Here is a 12893-nt window from a genome sequence, read left to right as displayed (position 1 = left end):
TATCACAAGAAGGGGTATTACATATACATTATCCCTCTTTAGAAACTCACATTTGTCGATGTTATAAATATTGGCCCGTTCATTTCACCGATTTGAGTTTTGTTACAGTAAAAAGTTCTCAGAAACAGTCACGTCTAACTTTTTTACTGTATTAAAAAATTCTCATATAAAATTACATATCAATTCAAATTAAAAACTCGAATTAAGAAAGTAAATTGGTCGGTTGTATATTAGAGTTACATGTTGTCTCTCTTAAGTATTACTCTATTAACTTACATGGTAACCATGTCATTCAACTACCAAGTCACGTCAACGTCATCCCTTTTAAAAAAATCACATTTGTCTATGTTACGTACATGTTGTATTAAAGTTACGTGTCGTTCGCCTACATACTACTTTCTTGACTCACATTGGTGACCATGTTGTTCAACTGTGAAGCCATGTAATATTCTAATACTTTAATTCAATTTTTAAATAGTGTAGAACTACGATTATAACTATTAATTGGTCTCTACCTCTACCTGTTTCAAACAACATGTTTTCTCTCTCACCGGTCTCTCTCACTCTCAAGAAAAATATGACTGCTCCTAACCTCTATCAAGTGAAATCTCTTCAAGACAAAAGTTCTATCGTTCTAGGGCATCACTAATTGCTATATTAACCGGTTAGGCGCCAGAACAAGTGACCAGTCCACTTCGCTACCCCTCAAGAAGGGTATTTTACACATTTGCTTACTAAATTTATATGGTTTTGGCAACTTACGAACTTTTAATTTCGACAAATTGCCCCCTCAACTTATAAAATTGTTATAATGTGTCTCATTTTAACAATACTTATGTTAAATTAGTGTCAAAAAAGCACGTTTAACAAAAAAACTCTTAACATTCCAATTCAAAGGAACACATCTTTTAATTCATCAACTTTTAATTCCTTAAATCTAATTAAAAAATTGAACAAATATAATAAAATGTGATACATTGCAACAATTTACAACTTCGGGAGTTAATTGTTAAAATTAAAAATCTAAAGACAATTTATTAAACTACGACAAGTTTGGAGACAATTATGCTAAAAACCCCTCAAGAAATCTTACCCTTTTGTTGAAATATGAACAGTCCAAAATAAAAAGGAAGGACCGTCCTTCTATTTTCTAAGAAAGAATGGTGGACGTGCCTGCTCAGAAAATAGTCCACAAGAGGTTTGTTAAAAAGAAAATACTTAAGTAGGATAAGTATTTATAGCGGTCATATTTGAATAACATAATGTTTTCAAAGACTACAAGAGATAATGGTTATATATTTTTTAGGCATACATTTGAGAAAAATTATTTTGATATAGTATATTAAAAGATTATTTTAAAAAGACACATTTAAAAGAATAAATTTCAAAAGTAGTATTAACATGTGTATTTTAATAAAAATTACATATATAGATAAATGAAACATATTTAAAAATATTAAAAAAATTAAATAGTATAGTAATTATTGGCGTCCATATGAAAAGGAAAAGTTTTATAAGTAAAAATTCATTTCAAAAAATTATTGAAGTGGAAAAAATTTAGAAAGTGCATTTATCAAAGCCACATTTAATAAAATAATATCTATAAATTTGTAAAAATATTTAATTAGAATATATTTGAAAAGAAGAAGTTCATGAACAAATCTATAGAACACTATAAATGTAAAAAATGAAAAGGATATTATTAGCTTAGCAAAAAACATAAAAGGTTAAAAAGATAATAAAGTGATAGTATAAGTTTAGGAGAAAAAATTCAATGGCACATCAAACAAATTAAAAAAGTTAGAAAAACTAAAAAATAAAAGGATAATAAAACCCAATGAAAAACAAAAAAAAAAAGGAAAAAAAAAAAAGAAGCAAAAGACAAAAGCACAAAAGGACAAAACAACTCAACCAAAATTTTAAAGAGTGTTCCAAAAAGAAACTCTCTTTTATAATATAGTAATAGATACATGTTTAACTTAACAAATATGGAATTCCTTTATATAAAGAGTGAATCTCATGATTGACATGATTTCTTTAAGAGATGTGACGATTTTGCAGATGGGACTGCAAGTGCAACTCTCTTGGCTTCTATGGTCATCTGCATATAGCAAGTAGATATCAATTAAATCTACTATAGTCTCGACTTTATTATTTTTACATTATTCTTGAAGCATAGGCGTTACATGCTTCCAATATGCTTTGTTGTTTTTAAGTGATAGAATTATTTTAGTTCTCTTTGTTATAGCTAAACATCTCACTAGTACCACATGCTTTAATTAATATTAAAACGATACTTTTACTTTTAAAAAAACATTCTTTCGGTACAATGAGATCAATTTTTAAGATATAAAATGTTCATTCTATCATTCTCACTAATTAACAACAAACTAATATACATATTTTTTTAAAAATTTTGAAAATACTTTAAAACATTTAAAAATTAAAAAATTAAGTTAAAAGTTTTCAAAAAATATTTTTTAAGTTATTATTTTTTATTTAATTAATGAAAAGTGCAGTTTGGACATTGTATGTCTTAAAAATAACTTAGTATACCAAAAGAATATTTTTTTAAAAGTGAAAGTACCATTTTAATATTATTAAAAATACAAAGTACTAGCGAAATATTTCGCTACTAAAATAATTTTAACCCGTGTTGGAATCTTAATCCAACCAAGGATTGTACAGCTAAAAGATGTACATATTTTTCTTGTGTAAAATGGTTTGACAAAGCAGCCTATAAAATAACCTTTTACAAGCATACTTCACAAACACAAGCACCAAGCATAGAATCATAACCCATTTTAATTGGGATTATAAATAAGCAACATAGTTTAATATTTGATGCTTAATAGAGGATTAAACATTTGTTCTACAGATGAGAAATATAACTTACCTAGTTTCTAACTATTTTGTGGCCTTCTTTTAGTCTTTTTTCCCTCTCTAGTTTTCTTTCCATTTCCTGCTTTCTGAGGATTCCTCGTCCTCTCTCCATTGGACTAGATTTTATAATCAATGGAAAAATGTTTTTTGATAAACATTTTACGGTGATGACATATAAGCTTATTCCTTTGCCTTGTACAACTAACATAAGTGTTTATTATTATTTTTAAAAAATTTTCATTAAAAGATATAATGGCATATTTAAGTAATCTATAGAAAATATAAGAAATGGTTCTTCAAGACTTATGACTTGATATATTACCTCTGACCATTCTGGCATTCTCAGCTCTTTGCATTTGTAAAGCACATGACAGAAGATCGTGAACTGAATTTCACTGTCTATGTTTTCTTCTGATAATTGAGAGAGTACATATTACTATTTTTACACTTTTAAAGTTACTAGCCTATGTTATGGTACATGAGTTTCAATGACCATAAAACTATAAATGATCAAGGCAAATGAGCTTTATTTAACTTGGTCACCACTAGCTAGGCGCCTCTTCTCTTCCTCAACTTGTTCAAGCAGTGCTTCTAGTTCTGCTTCTGACAGGCCCTCTAACCGCCTCTGCAAGTCGAGAGTAGAGATCATTTTGCCGTTAAGAATATGAGTAACAGGAAACAACTCTGGCAAATAACCTTTTAGCTAGAAGAACAATATATATAGCTATATATATATATATATATTATTAGGTGAAAAAAGCAAATCGGCTCAATAAGTGATTCATGGCATTAGGTGATGACTAAGTAACATTCATATTATTCAAGGTAAGAACAGCCAAATGGCTATTGTAGACCTGTCTTAGTGAATTTATGACACCTTAGTTTAATCAAGAATTCCACTATTGGTTTGACTTCCTTAAAATTTCAAGAAAAGAGTTTGCAACAAAGGGAAAATTTTGAACAAATGTCTGGTCTAGTGGGCAATGAATTACAAAGAAAATTTAAGGGAAAGTATAAGGACAAAATGATAATGATTAAAGAAAGAAGCTAGATACGATTCCATTCATGTAAGAAATTTGCAGTAGCATTTTCTTGTCAATTGTATAATGCATTTCAAGTTCAACGAGTTGTTATGCTTGGCAGTTCAATCAGAATTCAGAAGAGTTTATCCAGAAGATTACACTTGCAGATTAAGCAAAACAAAGAAAGATATTAGAAAGGAAAATTTTCTTTGGTGAAGTTAATGATAGTATGCATGAAAATTTGAAGCAAACATGATGGCCATATTTGCTAGGCAATACAAAGCAGAAAAGAAAAGTCTCGAGAAGCGCACCTCCATAACTTTTTTTTCGTAGTCACGTAGCTGTTGGGCATAAGTCATTTCCTTGTTTGAAACTCTGAAGATATATGTTGAAATCCACCCAATGGTTAATCCTAAAACCAAAACCAACTGAACTACGTTTCCTGCCTGTAAAGGATCGACTCCAACAAACTGCACATGACATCAAAGAGGAAGATATGACTTAATATGCTGTCAAACATTGAACGCAGATGTTAATTGATCTGCCTTGTTTTATTAATCGAATGAAAGTACACTTAAATAGACTAGGGTTTGACCACTGAGTCTATTATCTTCTCCTAGGTTCACGGTAGAAAGATTTCTACCAACTAATCTACTTTATTTGAATTTAAACTCTAAACTGATAACTCCTAATCTATATAATCGGAAAATAACAAACTAATTAAAAATCTATTTGACTTATTCAAACTCTCTCTAAAAAGATCTTATCCGCTAACAAACATAATTGATATGATGTCATTTATACTTCCTAGAGCAGTTTGAGTGTATTTTGGTCGAACACAATTAGCATGCAACGCTTTATATTTACAACTCTATTTGAGAAACCTGAACCATACATCTTGATTTTTTTAACTATATTGGTGAATGAATTAATATGAGCGAGGAGTGAAAGGAAATGAGACGGATAACAAGGACAAACTAAGTTTATGACGGTTACACAACTAAGAAAAGTACTTCTAATCCATTAGAAGGCAATTTAAATGATAATTTGAAGAAATAAGGTACCTCTAATCCGCTTTTCAAGCCAATGCCAAGAACAGTTACACCAAGCCCAATCAATAAAACATCTTTCCTATTGTATCCAAAAGGTGTCTGCCACAGGGAAAGAAAATGAAAATGTGTTCATAGCATGTTGGATGGAAGTAATGATTATCATATGAAGCATATAAACTATATATAAATACATACACATATATATATATATATGTATATATAAACACCATTTACTTGCACTCAAAAGTGCCAATTGTTGTCCATACAGCGCATTGAAGAATGAAGCATATAAACTATATATAAATACATACACATATATATATATATATATATGTATATATAAACACCATTTACTTGCACTCAAAAGTGCCAATTGTTGTCCATACAGCGCATTGAAGTGGAAATCTGAATACTCAATATCAATAATCAAGTTAAAGGGCATCAGTCACTCATCACGAAAAAGCAAAGTTAGTTTTGATTCGGGTTAAATCAATGAGTCATCCGTTGATGCGATGCTCTCAAGCAGCATTTCTGGCTCGTCCTCTCAGGTATTATTGATGATTTGAGCTTGTGTGAGGATGATAATAGTAGTTTCAGTCATGAAGGTTTAATTCGTAGCATCAGACTCGAATGTCTAGAGAGAGATGCTCTCCCTTCTCTCTAGAAGTCTAAACGTCACATATTGATTCTTTAAGCTTAACAATATGAATTCGGTTTCTTTCAATCAATACAAACAGGAGTTTAGAATTAGTTCAAAGTGGTTCATTATCTCTTTAGGACAACAAGATGGGGGTTATATTAAGTTTGAGAGGGTTAAGAAGAATCGGAGATATTTTCTTTCTTGTTCCATTGATACAGCCTCCTAGCGGAGTGATACTTTGGGAGTTGTCTGTAAGCCAGAGATCGGGCAGGGATTCAAGTGCAAGTTTACCAACTCATCAATGACTATTTTGGCGGAGATATTGTAAAATGGAGGGGGTGAATTCTTAAGGATAACAAGAGTTCAAAGTAGGGTTGTCAAGTACTTATTCCTTCCAGGAGACAGTTACAAAACAGGCTGGTCGACTTTGAAGGCCAAACTCGACGTGATTCTGGGTAGGAGTTCAAACGCCTCTTCTTCTTTGGGGTTTAAGGGGATGTAAGAAGGAGACATAAATGGAAGAAAGAAGAGCTACAGGGAAGTCAGACTTAGCGGGAACACAACATCAGAGGAGGGAGGAGCATAATCAGCATAAGTAGGTCCCTTCCCTGAGCTTTGAAAGGGAAAGTTCGAAGAAAACTGGCCTTGACGAAATAAAGAAGGATGGAGTAGTTAAATCCTGGAGAACGGCAGTAGTTATAGTCATGAGAAGAGTGAGCGTAGAATGGGGCTTAATCAAGGGGATAATCGAGAGCAGGCTGGTTCGGTCTGTTCAGGTGGTCCCGTTGGCAATAGATAGAGCTGTCACATGGTGTAGGGGCGAAGAAGAAAGAAGTTCGCTCTTGAGAGAAAAATCTCTGCTTTGCGGAAAGGATCCAGTGGCGACGATGGAGCCATGGTGCATGTTTTCACATTGGGACTACGTCCAAATTTTGAAGCCAGGAATAGTTGGCTGGAATTGAGGGTGAAAGGACCGAAGAGGGCCAAAATTCGGAAAGGGTTGGATTATGTAGAGAAGGAGAAAATAGGATAATTGAAAGGGCAGATCGGTTTAGTACGCTAAATATTTGAGGAAGGAGAGTGGAGTGGAATAAAATTTGGGCAGTTCTTCAAAGTATGCAGGTACAACTATCGGTTCCAAAAAGGGAGGCTAAAGGCAACGTTGAAGGAACTGCAAAAACAATCAGAAGAAAAGAATAGGGGATTGAAGAATTTCGAGTTTAACATTCGGTATGATAAAAAGGCGGAAGGGGAAGAAGATAGGTTTAAATGAAGTTAATGTCCTGGAATATCACAGGAGGGAACTCTCCATTAAAAAGGAGGGGAGTTCGGGAAGTCGTAGGTAAAGAAAACCTAGATATTATGATTTTACAAGAGATTAAAAGATAGGAATTGATAGAAAATTTGTGGGTAGTATTTGGCTGTCTAGATTTAAAGAATGGGTCTTGCTGCCGACTACGGGTCGATTTGGTGGAATTTTGGTTATTTGGGACGTGAGACGAATTAATGTAGTTGAAAGCTTTTTGGGAGAATTTTCAGGTACTATCAGAGTTGAAGAAGAAGGGAAGTGTTGGTGGATCATAGGAGTATACCGCCCTAATCACCATAATAGGAGAGAATTATTTTGGGATGAGTTGGCGGGGTTTTGGAGTCTATGCGGGCATAGGTGGTGCGTTGGAGGAGACTTCAATGTTACCCATTTCTCGTCGGAAAAGAGTGGCAGCAACACTGTCACTAGGAGTATGAAGTTATTTGATGAGCTTATTAAGGATTTGAGGCTATCTGATCCGCCTTTTCATAATGCGAAATTCACCTGGTCTAACTTCAGAGATTCTCCCATTTGATGTAGATTAGACAGGTTTTTGCTCTCTGAAGGTTGAATGGAGTTCTTTCCTTTTGGGCGTCAAGAAGCAATTGTACAAGCAGTTTCAAACCATTGTCTTGTGATTTTTCATACAAAACCGCCTGTTTGGGGACTCTCCCCCTTTAGATTTGACAATATTTGGCTCGAGGATACGGAGTTAATTAAACAAGTGAAGAGTTGGTGGGAAGAAGAAGAAGACAGAGGTTGGGAGGCGTATAGATGCATGCGGAAGTTGAAGTTGCTGAAAGGAAAATTTAAGAGGTGGAATTTGGAGGTGGCAGAGACTAAACGAGTGGAGAAGAGGAAGAGTTTAAAGAGAATTGTGGAAATTGATCTAAGGAAGGGAGTTCCGAATGGTCTTCGGCATTGCAATTGGAGAGGCAAGAATTAAAAACCCGAATTTTCCGCTTATTAGAGGAGGATGATAGGGCTATGAGATTGAAGTGCAAATCCATTTGGGCCCGAGAGGGAGATGCAAATTCCAAAATTTTCCATCATCTCCTAAGTGCGAAGAAAACAAGGAAAACTATTTCCAAAATGGAAACAGAAGATGCGGGTTTCACAGAGGATGAGGAGGAAATTACAAAGAGGATTATCGATTTTTATAAAAATTTATATGAATCTTCAGGAGGTGTATTTTCCGGAGTAGAAGGCCTAGATTGGTGTCCAAATTCTACACATGTTGCGGGTTCTCCAGAAAAACCTTTTGATGAGGTTGAAATCAAGAGAGCAGTTTTCAGCTGTGAGGGCAACAAGGCTCCCAGGCCGGATGAGTTCACACTATGAAAATTGATGTGAGATTTTATGAAAATTGATGTGGTGTAGGCGGTTAAGGAATTTTGGGGGTCCGAGGTTACAAACAGTATTACCAACGAGACATATATGTTTGATCCCTAAAAAAGCCCATTCTTGCAAAATTAGGGATTTTAGACCTATCAGTTTGGTTACGGGTCTATACAAAATCATATCAAAGGTTTTGTCGAATAGGCTGAAGGTCATGCTAGAGGAGGCAATTTCCGAAGTTCAAGGAGCGTTTGTAGAAGGGAGGCAGATTTTAGATCTAGTGTTGATCGCAAACGAGGTTGTGGAAGATTATAGAGCATCAAGAAAAGATGGGGTGGTGGTGAAAATAGACTTCAAAATGACATACAACCACGTTGAATGGAAGTTTCTGGATTTTGTTTTGGAGAGAAAAGGGTTCAGTGCTAGATGGAGAAAGTGGATAGCGGGCTGCATAGGTTTTGTTAACTATTCCGTGATGATTAATGGAAGGCCAAGGGGAAAATTTGTTGCCTCAAGAGGGCTGCGGCAAGGGGAGCCCTTATCCCCATATCTGTTTACATTAGTAATCGATACGTTGAACATATTAGTTGACAGGGCCGTCGAAGCTTCCCTTTTTAATCCGCTAATTGTAGGGACCGAATATTAAAATTTGCCAGCTTCAATTCGCTGACAATACATTATTTTTCAGCTCACCAGAGGAGGAAAGTTTGTCGAACTTAACCTCTATTTTGGAGATATTTTGTTTACTTTGGGCCTGAAAATAAACTCGGACAAAAGCATTATTTTGGGCATAAAATTTAGAAGAATAGAGGATGACCAGACTGGCTGGTGTTGTCGGATGTTTCGTGGGTTCATGGCCAGTCAAATACCTGGGCCTACCATTAGGTGGAAACTCGTCGTATCTAGAGTGGCAAAGTGTTTTGACGGGTGAAAAAGGCATTCTTGTCAAAAGGAGGCAGGTTAACTCTCATTTAGTTAGTTTTATTTGCGTTGCCTATCTATTACTTGTCAGCATTTAGAATCCCTGTTGCAGTAGCTGAGGTGATTGAGAAGCTCATGAGAGACTTTTTTTGGGAGGGCTATTTTGAAGATAATGCGACTCATTTGGTGGCATGGGATCAGGTTTGTAGACCAAAAGAGTTGGGAGGCTTGGGTATTGGCAATATAAGGAAGAGAAACATAGCCTTGCTAGCAAAATGACTTTGGAGGTTTCCATTGGAACCTGATGCTTTAAAGCATAGGGTTATGGTCGGGAAATAAGGATTGGCCTCAAACAAATGGGACTCAGGAGTAGCATCAAGAGTAACATTTAGATGCCCTTGGAAGTCAATTCAATCAGTAGCAGGGATCTTTTTTCAGAGGGTTAAATGGAAAATTGGCTCGGGTGAAATTGTGAGATTTTGGGAAGACTCTTGGATCGAAAGTGGTCCGTTGTGTTTAAGATTTCCTTCACTATACAGAATTTTCCCTCTTCAAAATCAGCCAATAGTAAATTTTGCAGAGGGTAGTGTAGTTCAAGGTGATGGCAGTGTCTTGTCGAATTTCAGATTTCCAAGGAACTTAACAAATAGAGAGATGGCAGTGTCTTGTGGAATTTTAGATTTCCAAGGAACCTAACAGATAAAGAGATGAGGGAGGTCTTGGAGTTAGTTGAGATTGTGGAAAGATGCAGTATATGTGGTGTAATTCAAGATAGAAGGGAATGGGTGCTTGACAATAGTGGATTGTTTTCAGTTAAGTCATGCTTTTCCTCACTGATAGAAGAGTCATCAATCTCGCAGTTTATTTTCTATGAGAATATTTGGAAACTCGAGCCCCCCATTAAGGTCCAAGTATTCTACTGGTTACTTGCCCTTAATAAGGTGAATACTCATGATATATTGCAGCGATGGAGTCCGTTCCTTTCAATCTCCCCAAGTTGGTGCCGCATGTGTGAGGTTGATGGAAAGTCAGCGGATCATTTGTTTCTACATTGTGCTTATTCCCGCCTTGTTTGGTACCAGGTGTTGAAGGAGTTCAGTTTCTCATGGGTCATGCCTCGGAGCTGTTTAGAGTTGCTGGTTTTCTCCCTTCCTCCAAGCTTTAGTCAGGGGGTTGATTTTATGGAGAGCTACAGTTCTAGCTACTTTCTAGTGTTTATGGTTAGAAAGGAACAATAGAATTTTTGAAGATAAGGAGGATGGGTATATTCTCTGGGATAAAATTCAGTATTGGGTATCTTTGTGGGTGTACAAGGATAAAGAATTTGGTAAATGATAAGCCCCCCCCTACGATTCACTTATGTACGGAAGAGACTACGTGAGAAGGGTCCTGCGGGGACAGGAAAGGAAATGGAAATCTTTGTGGGTGTACAAGGATAAAGAATTTGGTAAATGATAAGCCCCCCTACGATTCACTTATGTACGGAAGAGACTACGTGAGAAGGGTCCTGCGGGGACAGGAAAGGAAATGGACGCTGCAGCACAGAGTAACACTCCTCAAGACAGTCAGGAGGGGGCTGAGTTGGCACGGGAGGATGAACTGGGTTGAGAGAAGGAAGGGTCAGTTAGTTAGTTAGCAACATTGGAGTCTGTAACTAGGGAAATGTGAGCGAATAAATAGGGAGCCAGGGCAAGAGAGAAGCGTATCAGAAAAGTATAGAGCTGTGATAGTGAGGGAGTGCACGTGGTCACTCGAAAACCCCCATATCCTGTAATCTTTCCGATTTTCTGCCAATTAATTCCATTGATTCAGTGAATTTTACTCGTATTCCAGTGTAGACGCGTGCTTGCAAATCGTTATTGGCCTGTGAGTTTATCATTTGGTATCAGAGCACCTTTCTGGGAATGACGAAGAGGACGGACGACCGCGAGAAAGAGAAGACGGAGCGAACGAAAGAGGATTTTCAGAAGGAGTTGGATATGCTGAGGGAAGATTTGAAGAAGATTTCTAGGCTTGAGCAGGGAATGGAGCTGATGTTGGAAAAACTGGACGAACTGATGCGCCAGAGAGCTGAATCTGACCGGGAGCACACTCCGACAGAGAGGAGGACAACGGAGACATAACCGGCGGCGGCTGGGGGAAACCGCGCAGAATTCCGAACAAGACGGGTAGAAATGCCCACCTTCGATGGAGAAAACCCTGATGGATGGATTTTTCGAGCTGAGTGGTATTTCACCATGAACAAGATGACGGAGAGTGAGAAGTTGGATGTAGCGGTGGAGCTTGGATGGGGAAGCTTTGGCTTCGTTCTAGTGGGAGGATTGCCGGCGGGTGATACGGGACTGGGCGGATCTGAAGGTGTTGGTGCTTGAGAGGTTTCGACCAACACAGGAAGGCAATTTATGCGAGAAATTCTTATCTCTGCGCCAGGATTCGTCGATCCGGGAGTATCGTAAGCGCTTCGAAATGTTGGCTGCCCCATTAACGGAGGTTTCCGAGCAAGTCCTAGAGAGTTCGTTTGTCAATGGACTAAAGCCTGAAATTAAGGCTGAGATTCGGATGATGAAGCCCAAGGGATTGGGCCGAATTATGGAATTCGCCCAACGGGTAAAAGAGCGTAACCTACTGGTACGAGGCCCAACGGCCTACAACCTACAGTCCAGCCCAGGAAACAAACCAAGTTCTGGTAACCTTGAGTTTGGACCTAAGGGGGGTACAATTCAAGCTGGGTTGGGACCGCGTGGGGGAATGGCGCCGTGGGGAAAGATGACCCCCACCTCAGATCGGTCATCGAGTAGCAGGACGGGAGCGGCACCATTACGGCGTTTGACCGACGCCGAAATTCGCCCAACGGGTAAAAGAGCGTAACCTACTGGTACGAGGCCCAACGGCCTACAACCTACAGTCCAGCCCAGGAAACAAACCAAGTTCTGGTAACCTTGAGTTTGGACCTAGGGGGGGTACAATTCAAGCTGGGTTGGGACCGCGTGGGGGAATGGCGCCGTGGGGAAAGACGACCCCCACCTCAGATCGGTCATCGAGTAGCAGGACGGGAGCGGCACCATTACGGCGTTTGACCGACGCCGAACTTCAAGCGAAGAGCGAAAAAGGCCTTTGCTATCGCTGTGACGGGAAGAGCCCAAGGGATTGGGCCGAATTATGGAATTCGCCCAACGGGTAAAGGAGCGTAACCTACTGGTACGAGGCCCAACGGCCTACAACCTACAGTCCAGCCCAGGAAACAAACCAAGTTCTGGTAACCTTGAGTTTGGACCTAGGGGGGTACAATTCAAGCTCCCTTGGGCTCTTCAAGCGAAGAGCCCAAGGGATTGGGCCGAATTATGGAATTCGCCCAACGGGTAAAGGAGCGTAACCTACTGGTACGAGGCCCAACGGCCTACAACCTACAGTCCAGCCCAGGAAACAAACCAAGTTCTGGTAACCTTGAGTTTGGACCTAGGGGGGTACAATTCAAGCTCCCTTGGGCTCTTCAAGCGAAGAGCCCAAGGGATTGGGCCGAATTATGGAATTCGCCCAACGGGTAAAGGAGCGTAACCTACTGGTACGAGGCCCAACGGCCTACAACCTACAGTCCAGCCCAGGAAACAAACCAAGTTCTGGTAACCTTGAGTTTGGACCTAGGGGGGTACAATTCAAGCTCCCTTGGGCTCTTCAAGCGAAGAGCCCAAGGGATTGGGCCGAATTATGGAATTCGCCCAACGGGTAAA

The 12893-nt window shown here is 38.3% G+C and overlaps 1 protein-coding gene across 1 annotated transcript in view; it reads right to left on the bottom strand.

Moving 5' to 3' along the window:
* Positions 1-3178: 3178 nt before the first annotated feature.
* LOC21392156 overlaps positions 3179-12893 on the bottom strand; it is a 26645-nt gene continuing 16930 nt past the window's right edge. The window contains exons 4-6 of the mRNA XM_024165114.1: positions 4970-5056; positions 4217-4375; positions 3179-3508 (exon numbers count right to left, since the gene is read on the bottom strand). Coding sequence (XP_024020882.1) covers positions 3410-3508; positions 4217-4375; positions 4970-5056 — 345 coding nt within the window. The 3' untranslated portion in view covers positions 3179-3409. The remainder of the gene's footprint in view (positions 3509-4216; positions 4376-4969; positions 5057-12893) is intronic.

The sequence above is a fragment of the Morus notabilis genome, unplaced genomic scaffold (assembly GCF_000414095.1).
Source record: "Morus notabilis unplaced genomic scaffold, ASM41409v2 Scaffold747, whole genome shotgun sequence".
NCBI lineage: Eukaryota > Viridiplantae > Streptophyta > Magnoliopsida > Rosales > Moraceae > Morus > Morus notabilis.
The sequence above is the reverse complement of the archived record's forward strand: the minus strand, read 5'-3'. Positions and strand labels throughout refer to the sequence as shown.